Genomic DNA, 26,443 nt, shown 5'->3' with positions numbered 1-26,443 from the left:
TCCTCCCCCTCTCCTCCTACTGTTCCATCATTCATTTTCCAACCATATTTCTCACATATTTAAAAACAAACCAACCTAGAAAGAGCAAAGATGACAATAGCAGCACTGAAGAATAAACACCACTTAACAGGGAGAAGCTGCACGTGGGGAGCGTAGCCCCTCTGCCATACCCAGTAAACGCCCAACAACGCACAGTCCAAGCCCAAAGAAGGCACACAAGATAAGAAGAGAAAAACACACTGGAGACACACCAAAATGTCAGTGCTGCTGGGTGGAGAGATTACAGGGGTTTGTGTCTGCATCTTTTTTCATGTTTTTTTCCCCCCATTTCAACAGTAAATTATAATTCTTCCATTATCATAAAATAAACAATAAAAGTTTATTTTACAATTTTAATATGTAGTAATATTCAATTTTAATATGCAGTATTTTTCAAGAAACAGCAAAATGGGCATATTCATAATGTACTGTGATGGGAATGTGAATTGACAGAATAATTGTCGAAGGAAACAGCATTTTGCAAAAAAATATTTGGAAAATGTACCCCTAAATCTATAGGTCAGCTATCAAATGTAGCTAATATAACAGTAGCCAATGTTACCACTTTACTACTACTACTGCGGAAGAGGGGATAAAGAAGATTTTAGTTTTTAGTAGATTCCTGCCTATTCTGTCTTCATTAAAACCAGCCAGATTGTCAGGCAGGGCATGGAGTTAAAATGAACACAAAACTGGCATTTTCCCTATCTAATAGACAAATTTTTAAGTACTACTTCTTCCATTATATGCCTAAAATGTTCTCACTTCAAAAAAGGTAGAAATATAGAAAAGCATAAATATGAAAGTTGCTTGCATTTTCTGATAGTAAAATAATCCTGAAATCTATCAAATACCAAGTTCCTATTTACATTTATGATGCAGACTCATACTTAGGAATGAAAATCTCATTTATTTGCAACAAATATCTTTAAAATACAGTACACACAACAATTCTTCAATGAATGTATCAGTATATATATTTCTATACCCTTTCCTAAGAGCCTCTGTTAGATAAAATCAAAAAGTGGAATTGCTCGGTCAAAGGATATTCACACATTAAAATTTTACTTCTTGGACTATACTAACACTTGTATATCTAAGAGTTATCTGTTTCCCTATCCTCATCAACACTGGGTGTTAAGATAAGAACTTCAGTATCCCACCCCCCAAATACCTCTTATTGGCTAGAAATTCTTCCATTTCCCCCTTTCTCATGGTTGCTATATATGGCTTGTAAATTCATTTTGTTTGGTGATGAATAATATGTATACAGAATAGACTTCCTATGCTCAGCTAGCCCTTCATATAAAAGCTCGATGTTGACTCTGAATATCTCACTTTCCCTCAGAGTCCTGAGCAACCTGCGATTCCATACATCAATCTTTAATTTTCACGAACAGAGAAAGGCACACAACCTAAAACTTCATTTAAGGTTAGGAGTACTTGAGAGAAGATTATTCTGTTGATGATTTTTATTTACTTAAAGGGCAAAAATAAAATTAAATGAAAACTTCAAAGTCTGACTGACTATTGGGTACTGTGTTCCACAGCAAGCAGGAGAAAGAAAAGAGATAATGAGTTTCTAGAATCTTACACTCCAAGATGATGTCTGATGTGAAGAACCTAGACAAATTACACATAAAATCCAAGATTTTTAACTGCTGCTAAACATACTTTTTTAACCGAATTAAGAAAGCTCCTTATTTTGGAGGTGAGAATGCAGAAGCAACATAGCATTGCTTGAACCAAGAAAAGTTCATTATAAACTGTGGCTGTAGCCAGTTTTCTATGGGGCAATTATGGTGCAGATGGTGATAACCATAACCACGTTCTGGAATCCCAAGCTAAAAATTGTTTAAGAGGAAAAAGAATGTAAGGTTTTCTCTGAAGCACCCTGTCATTAAGAGACAGCTTGACACTATGTGCACCTGTATCTTTAAGACCTACTGTGCTGTCCTGTGCTTAGTCATTAAGTCATGTCTGTGTCCGACTCTTCGGGACCCCATGGACCTCAGCCCCCAGCCTGTTCTCCAGGCAAGAATTCTGGAGTGGGTTGCCATGCCCTCCTCCAGGGGATCTTCCCAACCCAGGGATCAAACTCAGGTCTCCCTCATTGCAGGTAGATTCTTTAACAACTGAGCCACCAGGGAAGCCCTGAAGACCTACTACTGACACTAAATTTAGGTTCTGTAAGAATTTCTCTGCATTTTGTCAAGGTTAAGCAATGAGGAAGGCAGGATCCTCACCAGTGATGCTCTGAGCAAGGGCCAGGTCTAACAACACAGATATAATGGTTGCTCTATCACTACTCACTGCTCATAACAAGACTTGGAGAAATCATCCAGTCCAAAAGCCCTTATGACAGGACACGGTGGAGCCAATAGTCAACAGGTACCTAACAAAATCCTTTTAAGACACAATGAAGCATGACTTCAAAGGCTGTGATCCAGATCCCAAGGTTGGCAAGCAGGAAAGGATTGGCGCTAATTAAATATGACTAACTGGCTACCCTAGAGGCAGAGAAGTGGTATTAACCACTACATATACAATGCTGTAATTAGCTTTTAAAAAAAATAAGCTTTGTGCTTTCAAGGTAAGGAAAAAGTGACACTGGACCAAATGTAAGACACATCCACAAACTTAGGCACTCAATCAAGTCGCTAGTTCCCAGTCACTATTTATATCTCTAACACTGTATAATAGTATAGTTTATATGCTTCACTCAGTTTTTAATGCAGTTCTGACCATTCAACTTGAGTGTGAAAAAAGAAATAGGAAATTAAAGAGCCTATCTACCCAACAAGCTACTAAAATGTAGCTTTCTATCTCTGATATGCACATTACAAACTCATCGTGAAGATCAAATAAAATACATGTAAAGCAAATGGAATAACACTTATCATAAAGGCTCAATAAATATTACAATTTTTAAAAGCCAAGTTCAATAAACATTGACTGTATATAACTGAACACAGTATTTTACACACACACACACACCCCCACACACACACTGTGATGGGTCTAGCTAGCATAAAAATAAATTTTACAGTGCTTTATATAACCCATGCAGCATACAATCTATTATTAGTGACCTAAGGCACTATGCAGGAAGCATGCTGTCTCTCGCCTTCACTCCCCAAATAATGTTCCAAAGGAAATCTCATGTTCAAACCCCACCTATTTCACAAACAAAAGGTGAATCGCTAACTCCACCCAGAACTGTTCTGGTCCTATTCATTCTCTTTCAATGAAATGAAAAGAAGTCCTGAAAAGCCGTCTCTTCCAGCCACTTTGGAAGTCTGTAGCATCTGGTTAATATTATAGATCACAAAAACTACAAAAGACCTTAGGAATGCCTCAGTCAGGTTTTCGCCTCTGTTCCATACAGCACAAGGAGATTCTGGGCACTCAATAATGTCTCTGAGAATAAAAAGCCAGTATTCATCAAATTACCCCTCTTTGCTGCCAAAGAACAATGGGACTTCAGTAATTTTCTCCTGTTACAGCACAACAGATAGGGCATGACTTCAATATTAGCAAAATGTCAAGATCACTCCAAAGTGTACTTGCTCTACATCAACATGAGGGCTGGTTAGCACGGTGTCATGCTTTGGCCAGAGAATGCCCCTAATTTCATTCAGCTGTTTGAAAATGAGAGCCAAAGGTGAGAAAACACTACAACCTCTCACCTCTGAGAACAAAAAAAATCCAAAAACAAATGCCTCAAATGTCTATATCTCTTCCTCATAATTCAAAAGAATGGCACAGGGTAAATTCCTTAAGTTTACAAGCTGGGGACCTTGTTTTTTTTTTAATCAAGCAGTTAGTGAGCTTCCTAACTGAGAATATATTCAGAAAATGTGTTCAACATGACTGAATGATCATGTAGTCTATGTAATTTCCATGTTCAACAAAGGGATGTCTTGATAATTCCATTGCAATATACTCTCTCAGTCTTTGTGAAAGATGAAAAATACTTCACTAGTTTTTCCATTCCAAGCAATCTGTTAAAGGAAACCAACATTTCTTATAAACAGATTCCAAGCTATCAGGAGGGTAAATTAAAAATATACTTGCGTGTTTTGGATACATTTTTAAAACCATTTGTCAGATTCTCATTCTGGCAAGAGTCTTATGACTGGCCACATAACTTCTTGAGCTTAAAATGAATCTTTATATTCTAGCTTCTTCCAATTAAATGATAAATGCATATGGCTCTTCAGCATTTATTAGTTACCTGTATCTTTAAGAAAATTGTAAAATATGTATTCATGTTTCATCTCTTTCAGCAAAAAGTAACTTACTTTCCTATTTTTTGAAATACCCCTATTTTTAGGTTAAATGACTGTTCCCACATTATCTGGCCTGATTATCTTTTCTAACAAAGGACCCTAAGTCACACAAAACATATTAATACTAACTCTCACCAATCTAAGCACAGTGCTCCCTAAAAAAAACTTAAAAAAAGCAATTATATATGATGTTAACTATTGAGGAGGATCAAGCTCTCTGAAAAGATTTGGAAAAAAGGGATTCTAGTATCTTTGTCATACATTTCCTGTCTTAGAAGATCTCTGCGTCCATTTCTGAAAAGAGAAGTACAAGATACACAAAGGTCAGGGGAATTGTGGAGTGTTGTAAAGACCAAACCAGGGTTTCAGGAATTCTCCAAATGTGTTTGAGCCCTAAGAAGACACTTAGATACAATATCGACATTCAGGACTAAAGAGGAAGGGACAATTTTTTTAAATAAAGTTATTACATTTTATTTCCGTCTATAAACAGCTTTAAAGACAAGCATAACTAGTGAAGGGCTGAATAAAAGAATAAAGATTGTGAACAAAAGTTGAAGGAACTTCTTTAACATAAGGGGACAAAAACACTGCATCCCCCTACACCCACCGCCCTGGACACAAGCTGCTCCCTGCCCACACCCATGCTCACCTGTTTCCTTTTACCTGAAAGATGCCCCCTAATCTCTCAAAGGCTGAGTAAATGCCAACTCCTTCTGAAGTTTTCCGACACTGAGAGTCAGTAACTGCCTGTTTTCTGAGTTCAAACATTCTGTTATACCTCTAAGATGCACCCACTGCAGACAACACTTAAAAAGACCTTAATCTATGCCTAAATCTTACCACCAGCAGATGAAAAGACCAACCACCATTCTTCCCAAATACAAACCAGGGACTGAATTTCACTTTTCATTCCATCAATGCCCAGAGCAGATGCAAGTGAGTGAGCAGTAAAGAATAGAAAGTTTTCGTCCCAGAGGCCCTCCAAAATAAATAAATAAAAGGTCCTGTATCCTACAAAGTCAAGAGACACTTGTCTGGGAACCAGATCTTGGATTCTAGTTCTTGGACCCTAATAACTATATTTTTTTCTGGGAATCTGGAGAAGACCAGCACTTCCCAAAATGGTGTCTGCTGGACACTGCTCTGCAAGATGCTAATAGATAACTTAAATGATTGGAAAAGTCCAGATTAAAAAGCCAACATGGTTACCTGACTGCATAACATGTGCAGGGCTTTAAAATGCTAATATAAACTATAAATTTTCAAGATAAGACTACATAATGAAGCCCTTAGTGAACTGATTTGAACAAGATTGTTGAGTTTGGAAAATGCTTCCCAAAGGTTGTTTTAGTTTTGTTTCTTTCAATTGTCATAGTATTACTCAGAACATCAGACCAACTTCTAAACAGTTCTTACCTGATATGTGTTGCGGGCAGAGATTCGTATTGGCGCGACAAAAAGAGTTCCCTATGTTTCAACTGATGTTTCTGTTTATCGGTCAAGTCAGCCTCAACTGTTGTTTCAGATTCTTCCTCAATTTCTTCTACACAAATAAAATTCAAAGAAGGCATTATTACAAACTGTATTATCTATTTTGGTTATTAAGATAGACTGAATCAGGCTTTAATTCAATATTTTGTTCAAACTAATTGATTTTAAACTTACACATTTAACTTGCAATATGAATTACAACCATAACATTTAGTTACCTGGGCCTCAAAGGAAGAATGCCAATTTTAAGATGGCAGATGAAACAATGCATATATCTTATGTATCTTTCTTCCCCCAAGAAATCACACCAAAATAGCAATGAAAATATACTAATATTTCAATGACAATAAAAAATGAAGCAACAATGGAAGATTTTCAACAATAACAGTTTTAGAAGATGGAAAGGAGATGTTAAAAAAAAATAAACTACACACAGTCACGAGGAGGAAGTGACAATCTATGTGTGTACAGAAAGGGATGCTGTGGAGAAGTGTAGCACAGAGCATGTACTGACTCAATCCTTGAAGCTACCAAGTATTTTGAGAAGGGAAAAGTGGGGTGAGATCAAAAAAGCAGGAGAAAAGCATCAAAAGTCTGTCTATAACACAATAACTGAATCCCAGAATACTCCATTTAAAAACAGTATAATCAGAAAACAAATAGTGTAACACATTTCAAATCTGATAACACAAATAAAAAAAACTAATAGAAGAATTAGAAGACAACACTAATGAAATCTTCCCAAAATTAAGATAACTGAAAACCAAATTAAAAAATTAAAGAAGAATTCATGTGGTCCAACATTCAACTAACAAAAGTTCCAGAAAGAAACAATAAAGAAAACAGACTCTCTTATGTCTTTTGTGTGTGTGTGGAGGGGGAGTGGTGCAGGGAGGGGAGAAGGGGAATAAGGAAAGACTTACCAAAGAAATGATTCAAGAAAATTTCCCCTTACTAAGTGTCCAGTAAGAATGAGAGTCCTGATTGAATTACCAGCATACCTAACTTTTTTTTTAAGTAATGCCATGAGAAGACTACCACCATTTACAGCAACGGAAGTATAAGTACACCAAAGAAACCAGAATCTGCGTTGGAATCACAGATGAACAGCAATACCGCATGCTAAGATGACAGAGCAACACCATCCAAGAGGAGACATGACATTCAACCTAGAACCACACGGTCAACTATCAACTCTGAAAGCAGAGTAAGGTCAAACTTGCATTCATTGAACCAAGTTCACCTTTGAACAACGTGAGCTTGAACTTAACAGGTCCACCTTTATCTAGACTTAAATACAGTATACTGGAAATTCTCTGGAGGTTTGCAACAATTGAAAATATTTACAGATGAACCCTGTAGCTTAGAAATATCAAGAAAGGACTTCCCTGGTGGCTCAGTGGTAAAGAATCTGCCTGTCAATGCAGGAGACACGGGTTCACTTGCTCCAAGAAAATCTCACATGCCACAGGGTAACTACGCCCGAGTGTCACAACTACAGAGCCCATGCTCTACAACCAGGAAGCCCACATGCCCTAGAACCTGTGCTCCACAAAAGAAGCCACCGCAAGGGAAGGGAAGCCCTTGCACCGCAACTGCAGAGTGGCCCCCACTTGCTGCAACTAGAGAAAGCCCTCGCATAGGAACAAAGAACTAGCCAAAAATAAACAATTAATTAATTTTTAAAATTAAAAAAAATCAAGAAAATTAATAAAAGCAGTCATCAATTCATAAAACATGCAGATACCAGTCTAACCTTACACAGGCATGAGGTGAGTGATATTTAATAGAAATTAATACTATGTTAGTTTTCTTAGCATTTTACAACATTCCTTTCAAAGAATTACATTACCATTCATTATGCTACACTGGGGCTTCCCTGGTGGCTCAGACTGTAAAGAATCTGCCTGCAATGCAGGAGAACCAGGTTCGATCCCTGGGTCGAGAAGATTCCCTGGAGAAGGGAATGGCTACCCACTCCAATACTCTTGCCTATGGACACAGGAGCTTTGTGGCTACAAAGAGTCAGATACGACCAAGTGACTAACACTTATGCCTCTCGCCTGTATTTGGAAAAACTATTCATAAGTATATTATCACAGATAAGTGATTTTTTTTAATGCAACAATGTTTCCAATAGTGTACTTGCCCTAAGTATAGGCTAGGTTCCTGTGAAGCAATCACAATCACAGGAGGCTACTATAAGGAATCATACTGCTGCTGCTTCATCATCAATGCATGTATTATTATACCCATAAATAAATATGACTTCTTTACAATTTTTTTTCATTTCTGAGGTCTAGTGTTAGGAATACAGACATCCATTGGATCACAGAAAAAGCAAGAGAATCCCAGGAAAAACACCTACTTCTCTTCATTGATTACGCTAAAGTCTTTGACTGTGTGGATCACAATAAACTGTGGAAAATTCCTAAAGAGACGGGAATACCAGACCACCTTACCTGTCTCCTACAAAACCTGTACGCAGGTCAAGAATCAACAGTTAGAACCAGACATGGAACAATGGACTGGTTCCAAATTGGGAAAGGAATATGTCAAGGCTATATATTGTCACCCTGCTTATTTAACTTATATGTGGATTACATCATGAGAAATGCTGGGATGAATGAAGCACAAGCTGGATCAAGATTACTGGGAGAAATATCAATAACCTCAGATATACAGATGACACCATCCTTATGGCAGAAAGCAAAGAGGAATTGAAGAGCTTCTTGAGAAAGTGAAAGAGGAGAGTGAAAAAGTTGGCTTAAAACTCAACATTCAAAAAATGAAGATCATGGCATCCAGTCCCATCACTTCATGGCAAATAGATGTGGAAACAATGAAACAGTGACAGACTTTATTTTCTTGGGTTCCATAATCACTATGGATGGTGACATGAGTTTGAGCAAACTCTGGGAGATGGTGATGCAGCCTGGGGTGCTGCAGTTTGGAACCACTCCGTTATTTCATGCCTGGTTCTAACTGTTGTTTCTTGACCTGCATACCGGTTTCGCAGGAGGCAGGTAAGATGGTCTGGTATTCCCATCTCTTTAAGAATCTTCCAGTTTGTTGGGATCCATACCTGCAGAGGTTCAGATGCTCTGCAGCCTTCCCTGGACCAGACCAAACTGTGTATCTATGGGAACAGTACAGATTGTGTATCTATTGAGAACTCACGAGTCAAGGAAGAGGGGGCTGACTTCTCTCACAGGAAGTAAAGCCCAAGGTGTGGCCTCAGAGGCTTTAATTTTTGGACACTAACTGGCAAAAAACGCACCAAGAGCAACACACTGCTGCTCCTCACATCGTTTTCTTACCAATTCCTTACATAAGGATTCAGGACCGCAAGAAATTTTATCGTATGTGACCCTCTAGCTGTTGTTCTTTTAAATGATATGAGGGCAATGACTAGACTACGTATTAAATGTTTTCTACCCTCAAACGTTTAAAACTCTGAATTGAAAATGAACTTGCAAAAATTAAAAACTGATTTAGAAAAAGATCCACCGAGCTCAAAAACTGAATAATGTGATTTAAAATTCTTTGAATGTTCTTTATAATTAACTACTCAAATAGAAATGCAACGCTAAAAGAGCCATTTACTTGCAAGTATAATACCGTTTCACCAGTGGAGATCAATGACGTTATCGCTGCACTGGCACCATTAGCACCAGCAAATATCACACGAAATTCTCCTCCTCACCTAATTAGGGCTTGATAAATTGTTGTTCCATAAAACACAGCTAACCGAATTCTAATGTATACCCTATAGGGCTAAAATAGCAGCAAGCTCTACAAATAATGGTAACGACAGCAGATCTTATTTTCTTGTACAATCTCTTGATATTGGGTGAAAAGGAATAAAATTTTTAAGTTCAACCTAAGCAAACACAGAAATCACCAAAACAGCATCTAAAACTAATTTTCTCAAGTTTACTAGTTAAATTTCATTTACATTTTTGTATAAATTTATATTAGCTTCTGAACAAGAACGACTCCCATCCCATTAACATTCTAAAAACACTAAGCAAACATAATGGCAAAAACTGACATTTAGACAATGAAAAATTTAAAAGAGCAAATCTGACTATCATCAAAAACCATGTCCATGGTAATACATTTATAATTTTTTAAAACCATTTACCAAGCTTGATGGAATATCAAATTTGGTACCTTCTAAAAGTTATTAAAGTAGAAGTCCCACAATAAACAGTACAGCAGCACAAGAGACTGATACCAGTTGGCAATGCTTCAGTGCAGTGTATTAGGCACCGAGGCACTAGGGTCATAAACTGGAGACAGAATACAGAAAGAAACCACACCAAGGGATTGTGTGAAGCTTTAACAAACAATAAATATAAACTTATTTATTTATAAAGTAAGTATCACTGTACTTAACTGAGATCAACCCAGCAAGGGTCATACAAATTTCAAAGCTTTAGACTGCAGGATGAGAAAGAATCCATGGCCCCAGAGCTCAGCAAGGCTAACTACACACACAGCCTGAAAGGGGCTAGGTAAGGCTAGCAGAAACAATGTCCGGGAAGCAGGTGTCAGAGAAGAAATCAAACTAGCTGAGTAGTGAAGAAAGAGAGCATCCAGGTATAGGGTACAGATCAATCTCCAGCAAAACTTTAGAGACTGGGCATGTGACACATTACTGGGCCAGAAGAGGCAACACACAATTCAGGTACCTGAACAAAGAAGGTCAGAACCTAGGCAAGGAAAATGCCGGAGTCCAGCTCCAGCAGCCAGGGAGTCAGCCTGAAAGGGTGTCCGCGAGTACCGATGCAGCCTCTCATTCATATTTCTTGGACTGCATATTTATTTCAAGCTTAAGATTCTCTTTTATACTTTTACAAAAGCATTAGGTCAGAGATTTGACATTTTCAGTTCCCACTGACCCAGATTTATTGTCTCCATAAATCACTGTTGCCCCTCAAAAGGAGTTCCTTCCTCAGCAATTCTTTTACCTACTTTTTCTCATGTGTCCTTGTGAATACACTGTAACTCATGCTAATGTCTGGGCTGCATACCACATTCCTCAGTTTATTTCTTATCTTTCTAAGTCCTGTTTGCCCCTAGTATCCTAAATTCACTATTTCTTAGAAAGGGCTTCTAGCTAATAATATCTCTAAAGTCCCTAATTTCTATAAGCTATAGTAGAATATGCTAACACTACAACGTTCCTTAAATCTTTAGCTTCTAACTATTTTAATTATTCCTAAGACCTAAATTCAGCAAACTCTTTTGCCATAAACATTTTCCTCACAAATAGGCTTCAGATAGCAATCCCTCCTATGGCCTCAAGCTGCGACCTATGTGCTCATCCTGGAACACTCTTTTGTAAAAGTCCTTAAACAAATGTCAATGATTAACTTTATGAATTATTCTCTGAGCACAGCCGCAGAAGACTTTGTGCCTTCTCATGGTCCTCTCAAGAGCAATAAGCCCCTTAATATTCCTTTTCAGTCAACTCAGCCAAGGAGAGGAAAAGACAAGTCAGAATTACAAGTCCTAACTCCTTCATCCCAGGACCATGCCTGTGGAATGAGGAGAGGGGTCTGGGTCCGTGCCTCCATTTTATCAGTAATGCCTAACGCGGCTCCCGACAGGAAAAGTCATTACTGATTCTCAGTTCTTTTCCTGAAAGGACTTCCCTGATAGCTCAGTTGGTAAAGAATCCACCTGCAATGCAGGAGATCCCGGTTCAATTCCTGGGTTAGGAAGATCCCCTGGAGAAGAGATAAGCTACCCACTCCAGTATTTTGGGGTTTCCCTTGTGGCTCAGCTGGTAAAGAATCCGCCCACAATGGGGGGGACCTGGGTTCGATCCCTGTGTTGGGAAGATCCCCTGGAGAAGGGAAAGGCTACCTTCTCCAGTATTCTGGCCTGGAGAATTCCACGAACTGTATAGTCATGGGGTCGCAAAGAGTCGGACACGCCTGAGTGACTTTCACTTTGTTTGCCTGAATTGGATATTTTTCAGAACTAATCAAAATTATAATTTCTACATGCTAGTTAGGATGGGGGGTGTGGCGCGGGCAGGTAGAAGGAGAGTTTTCCACAGGTTATTCCAAACAAACATCCTCAGGTCCCCATTTTAATGAACTATCAGCCCACAATGATGATGTGAGCTGGTACAGAACATACAGAAAAGCAGGTGGTTAAAATTTTGTCTAGAGACACATTTAAGAAGTACTAAAATGTTTGAAGGCATATTATTTGACTGAAAATAGCTCAGTATTGATGCAACTCAAGCCTGCCTGGCAAGAAAAAAAAAGAAGAGGCAAGTTGAATAAAATTAGAAGGATTTTTATGACAGTTGAGCTTTCAGGGAACTATCTGAATGAAGAGAAAGAAAAGGTTTGGCAGGGACTTCCCTGGTAGCCCAGTGGCTAGAACTCCACACTTCCAATGCAGGGGACTTGGATTCAATCCCCGGTCAGGGAACTGGATCCCACATGCTGCAACTGGGAGCTTCTTCATATGCCTATAACTAAAGATCCCACATATTAAAAAGCAGAGACATTACTTTGTCAACAAAGGTCCATCTAGTGAAGGCTATGGTTTTGCCAGTAGTCATGTATGGATGTGAGAGTTGGACTATAAAGAAAGCCGAGCACTGAAGAATTGATGCTTTTGAACTGTGATGTTGGAGAAGACTCTTGAATGTCCCTTGGACTGCAAGGAGATCCAACCAGTCCATTCTAAAGGAAACCAGTCCTGGGTGTTCATTGGAAGGACTGATGGTGAAGCTGAAACTCCAATATTTTGGCCACCTGATGTGAAGAGTTGACTCATTTGAAAAGACCCTGATGTTAGGAAATATTGAAGGCAGGAGGAGAAGGGGACAACAGAGGATGAGATGGTTGGATGGCATCACCAACTCAATGGACATGAGTTTGGGTAAACTCCAGGAGTTGGTGATGGACGGGGAGGCCTGGCGTGCTGCGCTTCATGGGGTCGCAAAGAGCTGGACACGACTGAGTGACTGAACTGAAGTGAAAGATCCCACATGCCACAACTAAAGATGGAAGATCCTAGGCAGCCAAATAAATATATAAATATTAAAGAAAGAAAGAAAAAATTTGGCAATCTAGAAGCAAATGATCAATAAACAAACATCAATGATAGTTTCATCAATAGCACTGAACAATTCAGACTGAAACTAAGAATATTTCATTTACAATAGCATCAAAAGGAAAAAAAATAGGAATATATTTAACAAAAGACAAAACTCATATGCTAAAAATGACCAAACATTCTTACAAGAAATTTTAAAGACACCTAAATAAATGGAAAAACTATGTCCACATATTGGAGGATTTAATATGGTTAAGATGGCGATACTCCCTAAATTGATTTACAGATTCAGTGCAACACCTACCAAAATTCCAATAGCCTTTTTCACAAAAATTGGCCAACTTATTCTAAAATTCATATGGACATAAGCAACCCTCAATAGCCATGAACAAATTTAGAAGGACTCACACTTTCAGATTTTGAAGCTTACTTCAAAGCTACAACCACTTCCCTAGTGGCCCTGTGGTTAAGATTCCATGCATCCCCTGAAGGGGGCAAGGGTCTGATCCCCGGCTGTATGTGTGTGTGCTTAGTCACTCAGTTGTGTCTGACTCTTTGTGACCCCACAGACAGTAGCCTGCCAGGCTCCTCTGTCCATGGGGATTCTCCAGGCAAGAATACTGGAGTGGGTTGCCAAGACCTCTTCCAGGGGATCTTCCTAACCCAGGGATCAAACCCAGGTTTCCCGCATGGCAGGTGGATTCTTTATCATTTGAGCTACCAGGGAAACACTGTTGGGGAACTAAAACCCTGCATGCAGTGTGGCCAAAAAAACAAAAGATAAAAGCTATGATAAACAGGACTATGAGGTACTGACCTAAGAGCAGACATAGATTAATTAGAATATAACTGGTAGTACAGAAATAAGCCCACTCTTTCTGTTAAATGATTTTGGACAAGAGTGCCAAGACAATTCATCAGGGGAATGAAGGTGCGTGTGTGCTCAGCTGCTCAGTCATGTCCAACTCTTTGTGACTCCATTGGACTCCAAAGAGTTGTGTCCAACTCTACACAACGAGTTGTGTCCAAGTCTACACAAAGAGTCATGTCCAGCTCTTTGTGTAGTTCACCAGGCTCTTCTGTTCAGGGGATTTCCTAGGCAAGAATACTGGAGGGGTTGCCATTGCCTTCTCCAGGGGATCTTCCCAGGGAGCAAACCCATGTTTCTTGCATTGGCAGGCAGATTCTTTACCACTGAGCCACCTGGAAAGCCCAGGGGAATGAATAGTCTTCTACGAATGGTGCTAACAACCAGGCACCCACATATAATGAATAGAGCTGGACTCTCACACCATTAATTCAAAATAGATCAAAGACCTAAATGTAAGAGCTAAAAATTTTATAAAATGCTTAGAATGAAACACAAGTGCAAATCTTCATGACCTTAGACTAAGCAATAGTTTCTTCATTCAGTTCAGTTCAGTTCAGTCACTCAGTCGTGTCCGTCTCTGCGACCCAGCATGACAGCCCTCCCTGTCCATCACCAACTCTTTGGTTTCATAAGAAAACAAAGAAAAGACGGGTAAATTAGAATTAGTGTTAAAATTTTTGTGATTAAAAGGGTACTCTCAAGAAAGCAGAGAGACAACCCATAGAATGGGAGAAAATGTCTGCAAGTACCCGGAATAAAGAACTCTTGTAACAATAAAAAGACAACTCAGTTAAATAATGGGCAAAGAATTTGAATAGACGTTTCTTCAAAAAGATACACAAAGAGCCAATTAGTACATGAAAAGATGTTTAACGTCATTAGTCACAAGGGAAGTGCAAATCAAAACCACCACGTCAACTAGAATGACTACAATCAAAAAGATAATGGGCAAAAATGTAGAGAAATTGTGATCTTTGTACATTATCCATGAGAATGTCAGATGCTGCAGCTGCACTGTAAAACAGCTCAATGCTTCCTCAAATAGCTGAACAGAGTTACCGCGTAACCAAGCAATTCCTTTCCTACGTATATACCCAGGAGAACTGAAAACATGTCAACACAAAACTTGTATGTGAATGTTTATAGGAGCATTATTCCTAACTGCCAAAAAGTAGAAGCAACCCAAATGCCTGATAAATGGATAAATAAATGTAGGATATCCACACAATGGCATATTTATCACTCAGCCATAAAGAGGAAAGAAGCGTTGATTCATGCTACAACATGAACTTTGAGACATTAAACTAAATGAAATATTACAAAAGAGAAAGACACAAAAGGTCACATATTACATGACACTACTGATATGAAAAATCCAGAACAGGCAAATAAAGAGAGACAGGAAGTAGACTGGTGGTTGACAGAGGATTAGTGGAAGAGGAACTAGAGCAGGGACTGCTAATGGGTATGGGGTTTCTTTCTGGAATAATTTTTTTTTTAATGTCCTTGTATTAAATAATATTTATAGTTGCATAAATTTGTGATTATACTAAAAATCACTGAATTGCACACTTTTTAGAGTGGTAAGTGGGGACTTCCCTGGTGGTCCAGAGGCTAAGACTCCAGGCTCCCAATGCAGAGGGCCCAGGTTCGATTCCCGGCCAGGGAACTAGATCTGGCATGACACAACTAGCCATTCACATACCACAACTAAAGATCCAGAGTGCTGCAACTGAGACCTGGTGCAGCCAAATAAATAAATAAATAAAAACAAAGTGATAAGTTATATATGGAATATGAATAATAGAGAACTAGCTAAACCTGGAAAAAAAGGGCAGAAGGAAAATGAAATGCAAAAAGAACAATAAATTTCAGTATAGTTACGTAATGAATTTCTACTCAGCAGTTAAAAATGAGTGAATCCACATACCAACGGACTGCAAATATTTGATATTGAGCGAGAAAGCAATCTGTAGAGGGACACATATGTAAAATATCATTTTTTAAAAGGCAAAAACAATGCTCTAGATAAATCCGTACATATGTAAAAGTTATAAAGAGACGAATGGAAAAAGATACACCAAAGATGAGACAGCAATCCACCTATGGGGGAAGCAGGAAGGCAATGGGGCTGGGAAGGGATGCCCACAGCACTAAAAGAATCTAAAGCAAAAAAAAAAAAAAAAAAAAAGAGAATATAAAGCAAATGTGTGCTACAAGAGAGGACAAAGTTGGCTGGCAGGTTCATAATTAACACATCATTCTCTTTTCTGCTTCCTAGAAACTTTAGTAAAAGCTGAATAAAAATTAAAAAATGAATAGGACTCAATAGAATGAAATCCGTAACTAAACTCTAATCCATGGTAAACTTTTTTTCTTAATGAGACAACCACTGCAGTTGATAATCATTTCATTACTTGTATTTCCTTCTCTACAACTTTCTATCGTCTTTCCAAAATATAAAATTCAAGTGACATTCTGTATAATGTTACTTTCTGAAATATACACATGATTACAAATATACAACTAACTTTTGGGTTTTGAAGATTAGAAAAGGAGAGGAGCAAAACAGAAAAGGGGCCTATTTTGGAGCTCAAAAACAGGAAAGCACCAAGAGTTTACTGCTTCTATAAAGAAATGCATGAGATAAACAGGGAGAGACTGGAAGTGGATGAAAAGTTAAGAGAAGAAAGAAAATCACATATAAAGTTGAAAAGAGTATAAAACAGTAATTTTAAAACATTGTGGGGGAGTGCAGAATACCTATTCCAGCTGTTCTCAACCTATTTAGTCTCAGAACTCCTTTATCTCTTCAGTCCTATCAAAGACTTCAAAAAAGTTTTGCTTACATGGGTTATATCTATCAATATCGTGTTAGAAATTAAAACAAAGAAACTTTTGAAAACACAGGAAATCACAAGCACATATTGAATTATCCTGAATGGTGATGTCATCAACTTGTCATACAAGTGCAAAAACTCTGCCACATACTCCTGAGAGAATCAGGAAGACCACCTAGTGACAGTTTAGTATTATCATGAAAACTGTTTTCACCATATACACCCTGAAAGACATTCAGGAACAACTGACTTATCCAAAAGAAATACTAACTCGAAGTCTAACTTGAAAAGAGAAACATGAACTGGGTGAAACAAGGCTTTTTTACTTTACTGGGTTTAAGAAACCTGTCACAGAAATTTTATCTTCACATAGTGAGATACAATGACTCATAAGTTGTTTTATAGCAAGTTAGGATCCCATCAGAAATTTAAGCTATTTCTGCTTTACATTTATTTATTCAAAGAACACTGCATCTGGCAAAGGCTGCCCAATCTTATAACATATTCAAAGTCCATCTGGAATTTTATGCAGCCTTAAAATGCCACCATGCATTTTCACATTTGCTATCAATTTTAAAACGTAAGAAACAAAAGGATTTAGAAGTAACCAAAATTTCCAGAACCCCAGGCCCATCATCCTTTCCCATTCATTACAGATACAGCAGCCAGCATCTTCCTACAACACATTGCTCTCTTGCTTTGATTTTTAAGAAGTCTCATGATTTATAAATCTTCTAATGATCTGCCCTGCCATATTTCACCTACTTCCCCCCAACAACCACACCCCATCCCCCAAGAGAAGAAAAAAAATTATTGATGTTCTTACCAATATGTTGTGGGGATATCTATGAGGAAGACATAAATGTCCTGCTCTGATAAAGATTTCATATAAAAATATGCCAAGTGTGGCAAGTATTATAAGGTTATATAAGGTATTCCATAAATACAACAAAGGAAATTAACACAGCCAGTTGACCCTTCTCTGAAGAAACACAGTTTAAGCTGAGATATGAAAGATAAAAGGTGGTGGAGTGAGTGGACCTCTGTCTTTTTTGACTAGAGAACACAATCACTGGGTAAGGCCTCATCTGTACTTGGGTTTGGCTTGGACCTTGTGAATTTCCTGCTTTTACCTTCACATTCTGCTGCCTAAATATGCTGAGAGCCTCATTTAAGGTGACTGGAACTATCCTGGTTTTAAAACTAGAAGTCTTGGGCTTTCTGGTGGCTCAGTGGCTCAGCCTGCCGATACAGGAGACACAGGTTTGATCCCTGGCCTCATGGCACCTAAGTCCGTGCACCAGAGTTACTGAGCTGTGCTCTAGAGCCTGGGAACATAACTACTGAAGACTGTGCACCCTAGAATTCTTGCTTCGCAGCAAGGGGCTACTGCAGTGAGAGGCCCGCACACAGCAACTGAGAGCAGCCCCCACTCAATACAGCTAGAGAAAAGCCCACGCAGCAACAAAGACCCAGCACAGTCATAAATAAATAGAATTTTAAAGTGAAAGTCGCTCAGTTGTTCTGATTCTGTGACCCCCTGGACTATACAGTGCATGGAATTCTCCAGGCCAGAATCCTGGAATGGTCAACCGTTCCCTTCTACAGGGGATCTACCCAACCCAGGGATCGAACCCGAGTCTCCCACATTGCAGGTGGATTCTTTACCACCTGAGCTGTCAAAAAACAACACTAAACTCCTACATTCAGAGAATCGCTCAGTCTCAGGCAAACCAGGAGAATTGGTTACTTCAGCCCTCATATTACTTAACCTAAGTATTATGCTTTGGCCTCCTAAAAGAAAACCTGCTGTTCCATAACAGCTAAACTTTGAAAGACTGAAAATGCCAAGTCTCTTCAAGAAAATAGCCCAAGAATTCACATACAAAGTGAAAAACTGGTTCAGCCACTGTGGAAATCTGTTTGCAATATACTACTAAAGTGTATTTACACCTGCCCCACAAACCAAGAATCCTAATCCTCAGTGTTTACCCAAGAGGAATGAGACCTTAAGTACACCAAAAGAATGTTCATAGCAGTTTTATTCACAGCAGCCAATATAGGAAACCACCTGAATGTCCATCAGCGCGAGAATGAATACTACTGGACCAAAACAAAGAACAAGTGATACAAGCAATAACATAGATGGATCCCACAGACACAGTGCTGAGTGAAAAAAAAGTCAAGCAAAAAGAGTAAATACCATAGGTACTCCATTGGGATGAAGTAAAAATCGGAGACCACACAAAGCTAAACAGACATCAGAGAAGTGGTTATCTGAGTAGGAAGAGGGTGCTAATGAACACAAAGGAATCTGCTGAGGTATTAGAAAGTCTTCTATCTTGATCTGAATGGTAATAATAGAAATGTATACATCTGCGAAAATGTACTGACTTGCACACTTTACATATTATACTGTATTTTACACCTTGACTTTTTAAATATTTTTTTAGAAAACTAGGATCTTTCTTTCTAGACAATGTAATAGGGACCCTCCTCTCTGAAACAACCAAATTTTACAAATTTTGGGTTTGTTTTTTTCCTTTACAAATTTCCTTCCCCAAATCAAAACTTAATAATATACATGAAGCATCAGGCCACTGGCACATCAGGCAATGAAGAACAGTGAACCCTGAGACAGGAAGCAAACAAGGTGAGCCCTAACACTGGCCCTATTTATTGCCTTGGCAGAGCTTCCTGGCAACAGAGAAGGAAGGGAAACTGAGGCAGAGCCTGGGTGACTCCCAGATGAGGAGACAAAGGTGAGAGACGAGGGAGACCAAAGCAACCACGGTTCAGAAGATGAGAGCACTGGAGTGAGAAAACCTGGAGATCACAGCCAGTAATCCTCAAGCATAGAACCCATCAGTGAATGCAAGTGAGGAAACGGCCATAAACTAGGGAAACAATCAGTGGAACAGCGCCCGGTGCTCACATTGAGCCACGAACAGTGCTTCTTTTTAAACAACTACACTAGTAAAACTCATAATTCACGGTGTATTGGGTAGGGTACACAGAAAGGTCTTGCTTAAGTAATAGGGAACAAATGAGCACTGACTGCTCTGTACCCGCTTAACAAATATACATTAAGTCATAAAATCAACAACCAAAAGGACCCAACTGTTTCCAAGTAACATAAGTGCATCACAGAACAAAGCTCAAGAAGATTTACAGGAACATAAAAAATCCTGTAACATAAAAATTACAGGACACAAGAAGGTAAAATTTACATATCTATTAGGAGGCCTAAAATTAAAAAGACTGACTTCATGAAGTGTTGGCAAAGATGTGAGGAAACCACAACTCCCCCACATTGCAGATGAGCATGTAAAACAGTAGATTCACCTGGGCAAAGAGTCTGCAGTTTCCTTTTTTTTTAAGTTCTACCAGTTAACTGCTAACAACCATCTCCCTCCACCCTCATACATACATGCTCAGTCATGTAACCTCATGGCTACTCCATCTCTTCTAAGGGATTCCTGCCCACAGTAGTAGATATAATGGTCATCTAAGTTAAATTCACCCATTCCAGTCCATTTTAGTTCATTGATTCCTAGAATGTTGACGTTCACTCTTGCCATCTCCTGTTTGACCACTTCCAATTTGCCTTGATTCATGGACCTAGCCATGAAGAGATACCCTACGTCCAAGGTAAGAGAAACCCAAGTAAGACAGTAGGTGTTGCGAGAGGGCATTAGAGGGCAGACACACTGAAACCATAATCACAGACAACTAGTCAATCTGATCACACGGACCACAGCCTTGTCTAACTCAATGAAACTAAGCCACGCCCGTGGGGCCACCCAAGACGGGCAGGTCATGGTGGAGAGATCTGACACAATGTGGTCCACTGGAGAAGGGAATGGCAAACCACTTCAGTATTATTACCTTGAGAACCCCATGAACAGTATGAAAAGGCAAAATGATAGGATACTGAAAAAGGAACTCCTCAGGGCGAGAGGTGCCCAATATGCTACTGGAGATCAGTGGAGAAACAACTCCAGAAAGAATGAAGGGATGGAGCCAAAGAAAAAACAGTACCCTGTTGTGGATGTGACTGGTGATAGAAGCAAGGTCTGATGCTGTAAAAAGCAATATTGCATAGGAACCTGGAATGTCAGATCCATGAATCAAGGCAAATTGGAAGTGGTCAAACAGGAGATGGCAAGACTGAACATTGACATTCTAGGAATCAGCAAACTAAAATGGATTGGAATGGGTGAATTTAACTCAGATGACCATTTAACTCAGTTTGGGATTAGCAGATGCAAACTATTATCTATAGGTGGATAAACAACAAGGTCCTACTAACCCCAGGGATTGTAGCCCTCCAGGTTCATCTGTCCTTGGAATTCTCCAGGCAAGAATACTGGATCCCTTAGAAGAAATGGAGTAGCCATCATAGTCAACAAAAGAGTCTGAAATGCAGTACTTGGATGCAATCTCAAAAACAACAGAATGATCTCTGTTTGTTTCCAAGGCAAACCATTCAATATCACGGTGATCCAAGCCTATGCCCCGAGTAACGCTGTTGAAGCTGAAGTTGAATGGTTCTGTGAAGACATACAAAACCTTTTAGAACTAACACCCAAAAAAGATGTCCTTTTTATTATAGGGGACTGGAATGCAAAAGTAGGAAGTTAAGAAACACCTGGGGTAACAGGCAAATTTGGCCTTGGAATACGGAATGAAGCAGGGCAAAGGCTAATAGAGTTTTGCCAAGAGAATGCACTGGTCATAGCAAACACCTTATTCCAACAACACAAGAGAAGACTCTACACATGGACATCACCAGCTGGTCAACATCGAAATCAGACTGATTATATTCTTTGCAGCCAAAGATGGAGAAGCTCTATACAGTCAGCAAAAACAAGACCAGGAGCTGACTGTGGCTCAGATCATGAACTTCTTATTGCCAAATTCAGACTTAAATTGAAGAAAGTAGGGAAAACCACTAGACCATTCAGGTATGACCTAAATCAAATCCCTTATGATTGTACAGTGGAAGTGTGAAATAGATTTAAGGGACTAGATCTGATAGACAGACTGCCTGATGAACTATGGACGGAGGTTCGTGACATTGTACAGGAGACAGGGATCAAGACCATGCCCATGGAAAAGAAATGCAAAAAAGCAAAATGGCTGTCTGGGGAGGTCTTACAAATAGCTGTGAAAAGAAGAAAAGTGAAGGAAAGATGTGCCCATATGAATGCAGAGTTCCAAAGAATAGCAAGGAGAGATAAGAAAGCCTTCCTCAGCGATCAATGCAAAGAAATACAGGAAAACAACAGAATGGCAAAGACGAGAGATCTCTTCAAGAAAATTAGAGATACCAAGGGAACATTTCATGCAAAGATAGGCTCGATAAAGGACAGAAATGGTATGGAAGTAACAGAAGCAAAAGATGTTAAGAAGAGGTGGCAAGAAACACAGAAGGACTGTACAAAAAAGATCTTCATGACCCAGATAATCACGATGGTGTGATCACTCACCAAGAGCCAGACATCCTAGAATGTGAAGTCAAGTGGGCCTTAGAAAGCATCACTACAAACAAAGCTAGTGGAGGTGATGGAATTCCAGTTGAGCTACTTCAAATCCTGAAAGATGATGCTGTGAAAGTGTTGCACTCAATATGCCAGCAAATTTGGAAAACTCAGCAGTGGCCACAGACCTGAAAAGGTCAGTTTTCATTCCAATCCCAAAGAAAGGCAATGCCAAAGAATGCTCAAACTAACACATAACTGCACTTATCTCACATGCTAGTAAAGTAATACTCAAAATTCTCCAAGCCAGCCTTCAGCAATATGTGAACCGTGAACTTCCAGATGTTCAAGCTGGTTTTAAAAAAGGCAGAGGAACAAGAAATCAAATTGCCAACATCTGCTGGATCATCAAAAAAGCAAGAGAGTTCCAGAAAAACATCTATTTCTGCTTTATGACTATGCCAAAGCCTTTGACTGTGTGGATCACAATAAACTGTGGAAAATTCTGAAAGAGATGGGCATACCAGACCACCTGACCTGCCTCTTGAGAAACCTGTATGCAGGTCAGGAAGCAACAGTTAGAACTGGACATGGAACAACAGACTGGTTCCAAATAGGAAAAGGAGGACGTCAAGGCTGTATATTGTCACCCTGCTTATTTAACTTCTATGCAGAGTACATCATGAGAAACGCAGGGCTAGAAGAAGCACAAGCTGGAATCAAGATTGCCGGGAGAAATATCAATAACTTCAGATATGCAGATGACACCACCCTTATGGCAGAAAGTGAAGAGGAACTAAAGAGCCTCTTGATAAAAGTGAAAGAGGAGAGGGAAAAAGTTGGCTTAAAGCTCAACATTCAGAAAACGAAGATCATGGCATCTGGTCCCATCACTTCATGAGAAATAGATGGGGAAATAGTAGAAACAGTGCCAGACTTTATTTTTTTGGACTCCAAAATCACTGCAGATGGTGATTGCAGCCATGAAATTAAAAAACGCTTACTTCTCAAAAGGAAAGTTATGACTAACCTAGATAGCATGTTAAAAAGCAGAGACATTACTTTGCCAACAAAGGTCCGTCTAGTCAAGGCTATGGTTTTTCCAGTGGTCATGTAGGGATGTGAGAGTTGGACTGTGAAGAAAGCTGAGCACCCAAGAATTGATGCTTTTGAACTGTGGTGTTGGAGAAGACTCTTGAGAGTCCCTTGGCCCACAAGGAGATCCAACCAGTCCATTCTGAAGGAGATCAGTCCTGGGTGTTCATTGCAAGGACTGATGCTAAAGCTGAAACTCCAGTACTTTGGCCACATCATGCGAAGAGTTGACTCATTGGAAAAGACTCTGATGCTGGGAGGGATTGGGGGCAGGAGGAGAAGGGGCTGATAGAGGATTAGATGGTTGGATGGCATCACCGACTCGATGGACATGAATTTGAGTGAACTCCAGGAGTTGGTGATGGACAGGGAGGCCTGGAATGCTGCGATTCATGGGGTCACAAAGAGTCAGACACGACTAAGCGACTGAACTGAACTGATGGACCTAACATTCCAGGTTCCTACGCAATATTGCTCTTTACAGCATCGGATGTTGCTTCTATCACCAGTCACATCCACAACTGGGTGTTGTTTTTGCTCTGGCTCCATCCCTTCAATCTTTCTGGAGTTATTTCTCCACTGATCTCCAGTAGCATACTGGGCACCTACGGACCTAGGGAGTTCATCTTTCAGTGTCCTATCTTTTTGCTTTTTCGGAATACTACTCAACAATAAAAAGTAAGAAACCACTAATCCATGTATTCATGGATTAGAAGACTCAGTATTAAAAAGTTATCAATTCTCCCCCTAGTAGATGTAACGAAATCCCAAGCAAAATCCCAGCAGACCTTTTTATTTTTGTAAAAACTAACAAGCTGATTCTAAAATTTAAATAAAAATGCAGAGGATCTAGAATAGCCAAAACAAGTCTAAAAAAGAACAAATCAAAGTTGGAGGGCTAATATTACTTGATTTCAAGTAGTAGTAGAAAGATACAATAATCCAAAGTCCACTGATAGTGAAAATGGCAACAAGAGCAACAAGTGGATGAAAGGAGCAGAAGAGAAAGGATAGAAATAGATGCGCATATTTAAAACCAACTGATGTGACAGAGGCACAAAAGCAATACAATGGTGAAAACATAGTCTTTTCAACAAGCAGGGCTGAAACAACTGAAAACAGATGCAGCGCCCCCAAAAGGACCTAAGCATGGGCACCTTGCACCGAAACACAAAGATTAACTATAAATGATCACAAACTTATAGTTAAAGAGAAACCTATGAAACTTCCATAAGAAAATATAAGAAAGGACAAAGTGATAGCAAAGTATGAAAATAAACTGATTCATACTTTCTGGAAGGCTCCTCAGGAATATGTTAAAAATCTTAAGAATTGTACATACACTCTGATCTAATCATTCTACCAAGTAAAGAAAGACAAAAGAGATAACTTCATGAAAATGTATTTGTTAGACCAGTCACAAGCATTTTTTTCCCTCCATTTTCCTGTAAACAACTAAATAATCTAAAAGAATTCTATAACGGCACATGTTATTTAACATTGTGAATTATGTGATATATGAATTACCAGTATAAGAAATATGTGCCATCACACACTATAGGATAATCCTTTTCAAAACTTTAAATAGTCTGGAAACCAAGTGTCAGAAAATTTATAGTCTAGAATGGACAACGGAGAAGGCAATGGCACCCCACTCCAGTACTCTTGCCTGGAAAATCCCATGGATGGAGGGGCCTGGTAGGCTGCAGTCCATGGGATCGCTAAGAGTCGGACACGACTGAGCGACTTCACTTTGACTTTTCACTTTCATGCACTGGAGAAGGAAATGGCAACCCACTCCAGTGTTCTTGCCTGGAGAATCCCAGGGATGGGGGAGCCTGGTGGGCTGCCGTCTATGGGGTCGCACAGAGTCTGACAAGACTGAAGTGACTTAGCAGCAGTAGCAGCATGGACAAACTAGAAACAAGAATCAATGAGGATACAGGATTACAACTACATTTCTTACAGACATTTTCTGCAGGATATCTCCTCCTGGAAGCCTTTCACTAATGAGTTTCATAATTTCTAAAACTTTCATCAAACCTAGTCATCCTTTCCGGTCCTATATACAGTGAAAGTGTAGTGACTCAGTCGTGTCCAACTCTTTGCGACCCCATGGACTGTAGCCTGCCAGGTTACTCCATCTATGGGATATTCCAGGCAAGAATACTGGAATGGGTTGCGATTTCCTTCTCTAGGGGATCTTCCCAACCCAGGGATTGAACCTGGATCTCCTGCCTGCACAGGCAGACTCTTTATCATCTGAGCCACCAGGGAATCTGGTGGCTACTTTTAGTATTATAAGTATATAAGTATAGTATATACTTATAGTATATAAGTATTACCTACTTATAGTAATTTATATAAAAAGATATACAATCCTAAGCAAGTTAAAAAGTCTGTTAAAATAGGGAAGAATATGGAAAACATTTCTCCAACTGTATAGAATACTGAGTAATCTGAAAACAATGTCAAAAGAACAAATGGATTTGCTGCTTGAACTATGAAAACTCAATAAGAGTCAACCATGTTACACCTTAAAGGCAAAAATAATGATTAAAAAAAAAAGGAAAAAATATTTTGTTATCTCAAGAGATGTCTAATACCATAACCTTCAACAATTTACTGCCAAGTTCAAATTATTTCCTCTCAGGAATTGCAGTTTCACCTGCATGAATTATGGATACTCTTGCTGCTGCTGCTGCTAAGTCACTTCAGTCGTGTCCAACTCTGTGCGACCCCACAGACGGCAGCCCACCAGGCTCCCCCATCCCTGGGATTCTCCAGGCATGAACACTGGAGTGGGTTGCCATTTCCTTCTCCAATGCAGGAAAGTGAAAAGTGAAAGTGAAGTCGCTCAGTCGTGTCTGACTCTTAGTGACTCCATGGACTGTAGCCTACCAGGCTCCTCCATCCATGGGATTTTCCAGGCAAGAGTACTGGAGTGGGGTGCCATCGCCTTTATGTAAAGCAAGTTTAGCTAACCAATGTAAAAATATCCATGTAGCTTTAAAGATTATTTTAAGTTTTATACACTGGGTTGAAGCCAGAAGGAACAAAAGACAAAGCCAAGGGATCTTGGGGAAAAAACTGTGTTAAGAGAGATGATTTTATAAACATAATTATGGGAATTCCCAGGTGGTCCAGTGGTTAAGACTCCACATTTCCATTGTACAGAGCACAGGTTCAATCCTTGGTCAGGGAATCAAGATCCTGCATGTCATGAGGCACAGCCATAAT

At 39.3% G+C, this 26,443-nt stretch overlaps 1 protein-coding gene across 6 annotated transcripts in view; it reads right to left on the bottom strand.

Moving 5' to 3' along the window:
* The window catches only part of MTA3 (metastasis associated 1 family member 3), a 195,084-nt gene that overhangs the window by 90,978 nt on the left and 77,663 nt on the right, over positions 1–26,443 (bottom strand). For all 6 annotated transcript variants that reach the window (XM_055539928.1, XM_055539929.1, XM_055539933.1 and 3 more), the window contains exon 4: positions 5,751–5,877. In XM_055539928.1, the coding sequence (XP_055395903.1) occupies positions 5,751–5,877 (127 nt within the window). The remainder of the gene's footprint in view (positions 1–5,750; positions 5,878–26,443) is intronic.

The sequence above is a fragment of the Bubalus kerabau genome, chromosome 11 (assembly GCF_029407905.1).
Source record: "Bubalus kerabau isolate K-KA32 ecotype Philippines breed swamp buffalo chromosome 11, PCC_UOA_SB_1v2, whole genome shotgun sequence".
NCBI classification, from domain to species: domain Eukaryota; kingdom Metazoa; phylum Chordata; class Mammalia; order Artiodactyla; family Bovidae; genus Bubalus; species Bubalus kerabau.
Note: the sequence above shows the minus strand (reverse complement) of the source record. Positions and strands in the feature narration are given on the sequence as shown.